The 6,290-nt window shown below is 39.8% G+C and overlaps 1 protein-coding gene across 1 annotated transcript in view; it reads left to right on the plus strand.

The window, feature by feature from the left end:
- The first annotated feature begins 4,226 nt into the window (after window positions 1-4,226).
- The window catches only part of LOC138037086 (sodium-dependent phosphate transport protein 2B-like), an 18,482-nt gene continuing 16,418 nt past the window's right edge, over window positions 4,227-6,290 (plus strand). The window contains exons 1-3 of the mRNA XM_068883090.1: window positions 4,227-4,763; window positions 4,864-4,990; window positions 5,074-5,346. Coding sequence (XP_068739191.1) covers window positions 4,698-4,763; window positions 4,864-4,990; window positions 5,074-5,346 — 466 coding nt within the window. The 5' untranslated portion in view covers window positions 4,227-4,697. The remainder of the gene's footprint in view (window positions 4,764-4,863; window positions 4,991-5,073; window positions 5,347-6,290) is intronic.

A 6,290-nucleotide genomic window follows, 5' to 3' on the forward strand; every position in this document is an offset into this window, starting at 1 on the left:
CCCGTTTTAAACTTCGCATTTTACATGTGCCGAATCTAATGCAAATGAGCGAAAACAATAGATTTTTCTCATTTGTATTAGGTCCGGCACATGTAGAATGCGACGTTTAAAACGGGCCTTAGATTCCAGATATTTATTTTTCACCGCTTGTGTTGTTTATCGAATTGACGTTCCATTATTATTGAGCTCCATAAGGGTGTATTTTGTTTAAAGATCCAATAAAAAACACCATTCGCGTTACGTAACTTCGGCTTCGCCGCCATTGCATACTTGTACTGTCTCTACCGAATAAAATCTACTGGAATCTACGCATTTCTACTACCCCGCGAAACCTACCAAAGATAAGGGCAGACACCTCGAGGCACAAAAACAATACTTAGCAGGGGAGGGACCGGAAAGACTTTTTCCGACACGGAAAAAAAAGGGATAAAGTTAACTCATTTTATTATTATAACTAGACCCTCGGTGAGGGTACACTGGGTTGCCCGTGGTACGTGCAGCGTTCCAGGCAATTTTTTTCAAGTTGGGGGGTCATTAAAGACCATTTAAGGGCTCACCCAGTAGTCAAACCAGCAGAGTCCCTTTGGCTCACAAGTCCTCACACGTCCTCACACGTTCGTACGACGAAACAGATCCTTTTCTGAGGTTAAAAACCTGGCTACCGGCCTATTAATTAATCATTTGTCAGAAAGAAGAAATTCCTGTCCTCTTTAAAAAAATTGATACGCAGTGCTTACGTGTGGTAGTGAAGTAACACAGCGATTTATTCCATAATGTCAACTGAGCTGTGTGTTGTCTTCCAGGAGATTCAAGTTGTCCTTGCGTAATATGTAGCTCTAACAGTGCACGATATTGTTTTGGTTTTGCCTATCATTGTAGTGCCATGGTAGAAGTCTTGGGTAAATAGCCTGAGAAGACAAGTGGTTACTAGCAAAGTACTGAACCCAGAAAGATTGAAGAAAATAAATGGGAAGTGAAAAACATTGTCTTCTGGGATGACATGTTGACAGTTGTCTTTGCGTAATGCGTAGGTCGAACAGTACACGATATTGTTTTGGTATTGTCTATCATTGTAGTGCCATGGTAGAAGTCTTGGGTAAATAGCCTGAGAAGAGATGTGGTTACTAGCAAAGTACTGAACCCAGAGGGATTGAAGAAAATAAAAGGGAATCGAGAAACATTGGCTTCTGGGCTGACTTGTTGATCATGCAACTTCTTTCCACCACAAGTGTAAGAGTGCACTGACTGCATCTGACAGATTTGTAAACAAAAGTTGACAGCTGAAGTTTATTCTATCCGGCAGGGTTAGTAACTGGATGGGCGACCTAAGAAATATATCACTCAGTAACAGAAGCATAGGACCGAAAATTATATTTTAATGCTATCAAATGCGAACCAAGCAAGAACCAGATTTTGTTAGCTTGCTTTATGCAAAACAATTATTGATGTAAAAGTAAAAAATATGGATACACAGTTTTTAAGAAGAGCAGAAGGAAGTTTCAGGACGGTCGATCGAGAATAAAATATTTTGCCATCGGTAACCAATTTACGAAATAAAAACAACATTAATTTTGAACCACGAATATAAAAAGTTACCATCAGCAAAAAACATTTTGGGAGATTTTAGTTGTTTTGTTGTAATTATACTTTTGGCTGCACCGAGTAAATCGCACATCGAATTCAGCGGGCGCAGTGATCAAGTTACCGCGGCATGCTTACTCGCGAAACAGTGAAGCATCTGTGTTAAATGATGCTTAGATACCGGGTTTTTGTTTTTGTTAGTTTTCTTTTTCTTTCAATTGTTCTAAATTTTGACAAGAAATGTGCGAATTCAACACAAAGATCACTATCGCCCAACTCTCAGAGGTTGACCATTGTTTCTGGAAAATCAAAAATTTACTCTCCAAGACAAAAAAGGTTATTTATCACCAGCAGCTACTCTATTATTCATCAGCGTCACAATCTTTCGCCGATTTTGGGGGTCATTTTGTTGAAACTCAAGCACGCTTCCAACAGACCTGTTTATTAGTGCCATGGTAGAAGTCTTGGGTAAATAGTCTGAGAAGACATGTGGTTACTAGCAAAGTAATGAACCCAGAAGGATTGAAGAAAATAAATGGGAAGTGAGAAACATTGGCTTCTGGGCTGACATGTTGATAAACTTCTTTTCACCACAAGTTTAAGCGTGCCCTCTGAGCATCTGACAGCTCTGTAATACCGAAGTTCACTGAAGTTTAACCCTCTTCGGCGGGGTTAGTGTTTGGATGGGAGACCAAAATAATATACCCCTCAATAAAACAGAAGCATCGGACCGAAAATACTATTAACGCTAACAAATGCGAACTCAGCAAGGTACAGATTTTGTTAGCTTGCTTTATGCAAAAACAAATATTGATGCAAAAGTAAATAAATATTGATACACAGTTTTTAGAAAGAGCAGAAGGAAGTTTCCAGGACGATCGCTCGAGAATAACATATTTACGACATGAAAACAACATTTATTTTGAACCGTGAATATAGAATATAAACAGTTACGATCAGCGACAAACATTTTGGGGGATTTTTGCAACGTTCAATTTTGTTATTGTACAAATAAATCGCAAAATCGAAAGTGACATCGCCGGAATTCAGCGGGCGCCGAAGTTACCACGGCATGTTTACTCGCCAAACAGTGAAGTATCTGTGTCAAATGATGGCAAGGTACCGGTTTTTTGTGAGTTTCTTTTTCTGTCAAGTGTTATAAAGTTTGACAATGAAATGAGCGAAGTCAAAACAAAGATCACAATCGCCCAACTCTTGTTTATGCAAAGTCAAAATTTACTCCAAGACGCGTACGACGTTATTTATTCTAACCAGGTAATTCCATCATTTTGGAAATAGCAGCTACTTTATTATTCAACTGCGTCACAATTCTTCACTGATTTTGGGGCTCATTTTGTTGAAACTCAAGCACGCTTCCAACAGGCCTGTGAACCCTTCCTGCTTACGGAGCAATACTAAAAAACTTCTCCCCTATTACATTTCAACCTTAAGCTCGAAAATTCAATACACAACATGATATTATAATTCACAAAGGCAGAAAATACCACAGAATCCTTTTCCAGCGAAAAATTTATTGAAACAAACAACATATTTGCTCTTAGAAGCGAAAACCTCTTCCTATTTCATTGCGTGCGTGAAGACAAGAAACTCAATCGTGTCAAATTACCATGTACTTCAGGTTCAAACCCTTTCCTGAAGAACCTTTTCCTTGAATAACAAGGAAATGCTTTACTATTGCCATAAAAACTATCCAGCACACGTATCATTAAACATGATGAATTCATAAAGGCCACCTTTTCCATCGAACAATTTTTTGAAACAAACAACATATTTGCTATTAGAGGCAAAAACCCCTTCCTATTTCATTGCGTGCGTGAAGAGAAAAAACTCAATCGTGTCAAATATGCGCACTATTACAACAAACTAAAATTTCAGGATCAAACTGTTTCCATGAAGAACCTTTTCCTTGAATAATGAAGCACAAAATAGACGAAAAACTTTCTTTCAAATAATTCTTGGCTGTCACATTTCCAATTTTTTTTAACCGGAAGACTGTGCAGAGTTGATCGCAGATCCACTTAAGGTGTTCGATTCGTTCTCTGTCTTTGTTGAACCCATAAGTTACCAGAGAATTTTCCATTTGGTTTCAGTGTTCTACAGAACTTTCTACATAACAGCACACTTGGTAACATCTTAGAAATGCAGCTCACTTTGATTTCGGCTCGACGGGCGACAGATTGTTGTCGAAGTCCATTACTCGTCGCTTTTAAGATTCCACCTCTTGTCTTGTTCAGTATCCAAATGACTTTCCATTATTGAGCTTCATAAGGGTATATTTTGTTCAAAGATCCACTAAAACGCCATTCGCGTTACATGACTTTCGACGCCATTGCCGGTTAAGTTAATCATCCTACTGTGTCCACCAGAGAAATCTACGCATTTTCCACTACCCTCTCGATCCTAAGAAAATACGCGGAGAAGGCTCTATGCAGAAAGACACCATTTAGCAGGGGAGTGACAGGCAAGACTTTTACCGACACGGAAAAAAAAAAAGAAAAAAAAGAAACAAACAAATTAAACGCAGACCTCGACTGGGTTTGCCACACTGGCAACCCAGTAATTAGCGAATTCTGACCTGCAACTGTGAGCTAAAAACGCTGCAAGCTGGGCTCAGTGAAACATTTTAGGGAATAGTTCCCTCCAATATGTTAAAATATGTTTATTTAAGCTAAATCTGATAGCTAACTTGGCAAATGTATTTCAACTCAAATGTTGTGGAAATATACTGTTCGTCGAGGATTAATTTCCCATCGGAATGTGTGCATATCGGTAATACTACATAGACTGTCTATATTTACCTATGTTATCCTGTAATACACTGTATTTGAATTAGAATAAAAGTGTCATTCATTCTTTACTCTCCGATTTCCTCTTCGCTCGATAGGCCGCCATTATTATCACATTTCCTGTACTATAGTACGTACTATAGCGGGTGATGCCCGCGTAATTTGGTGCACTTTCAGCGGGTATCACCCATAGGGGTTGTGTGAATCGGGTGCGAGAATGAGGAAACGTGACCGCACTTGGGCGAAAACTTGGTTACGGTCTACAGCGTGCAAAACCTCTCGCTCTTTGACTCAACCGACAGTTGCAATATGGCCGACGTTTCGAAGAGTTCGTCCCAACCGACGGAAGTTGAATTGGAGGATCTGAGCATAGGGGTAGATCGAAAATTCGCGATAACGCTACTTTTTCACGCGACCCTGAAAACTTACTCTGGAAACTCTTCTCTTCGTTGACACATCGTTTTCTTTGTTATAGATAAACAACCAAGCGTATTTGGTTGAAGGATCGAATGAAGAAGTAGATGAAGGAGCCACTGAAAGGGAGGAACCATTTGATCCATGGGCTTTCCCCGAGTTCAATGATGCTGGGCCAAGTTGGTCTGGTAAGATCCAAGCACATGTTTACATTATTATGAAGTATTGTGTTTTTCTGATTCTCGCATATTTTGCGTTTACGTGTGAACAGAATTCGATGGCCGTGGAAAGTTAAAGCGCATAGCTCTCATTTTCTGCAAGATCATTCTTCTTCTTGGTCTCTTGTACCTGTTCATCTGTTCGTTGGATTTCCTAAGCAGTGCCTTCCGATTGCTGGGCGGAAAAACCGCTGGTGAAATGTTTTCCCGCGATAGAATTCTTTGCAACCCTGTCGTTGGGCTCATGATAGGTATTCTGGCTACAGTACTCGTACAGAGCTCATCAACTACAACTTCCATCGTCGTAAGCATGGTTGCTGCTGAAAGTGAGTAATGCTCGTTTTATTTGTTAAGATATTCTTGAACCTGAAACCTCTTGTTGAGTCTTGGTATTTTGACCACAGTACTCGTCGTGACCATGGTTGATTCTGGAAGTAAGATGTCATCTTTACTGATGTATTTTAGTCATTTATTTGTTTACGCAATCATTTGCAAACCGAATATGTTAATGTCAGTAGTTTGGGGTAATGTTTATAAGCCATGAGCTCATGTAAACCAATGTAAACAAATCTCATAACTGAATTTATTCTATAACATGACCTGAGACTAGGAGATCACATGAGATAGCACAGCGCAAGGGCGACTCATTTTGCACATGTGCTTTAAACCAGGTACAGTTGTCCTTCTGTCCCTGAACAGAAGACTGGAAGTGGTTGACCGTAAGATAAAATCGAGCGTCTGGTTCTAACATGGACTGAGGACGTTTACCTCTGTACAGTTTATAAACATTCACTGGATTTCGCTCGGCTGGAATCTCTTCGTTTTCATACATTCTCGGCCGGTTTCACTGACCTGACATTGCGAGGGTTGTCCCCCTGTCTGCTCTTATTCGTTGTTCTTCACAGCATCTGAGACCGATATGTATGTATTGTTTAGCCAGACAGTGTTTAAGAACGATTGAGGAGAGCTTGTTCCCAAGACTTGTTTTTGAAAAAGAATATCGATTTTCTCGTCTGAAATATCGGTAGTTGCTTTTTGGTTTATTTCGGCACGGCCTTGTTTTTTCAGTTTTCGGGGCATCTCGCAATTTGTTAAATTCTGGATCAATGAATAGCCTTTTTCCATATTTTGTGTTTGCGTGCCAACAGAACTCGATGGCCGTGGAAAGTTAAAGCACATATCTCTCATTTTCTGCAAGATTATTTTTCTCCTTGGTCTCCTGTCGCAAGGGCGACTCATTTTGCACATGTGCTTGCAACGCAACTGACGT

Source organism: Montipora capricornis, chromosome 1, assembly GCF_036669925.1.
Source record: "Montipora capricornis isolate CH-2021 chromosome 1, ASM3666992v2, whole genome shotgun sequence".
Classification (NCBI taxonomy): Eukaryota; Metazoa; Cnidaria; class Anthozoa; order Scleractinia; family Acroporidae; genus Montipora; species Montipora capricornis.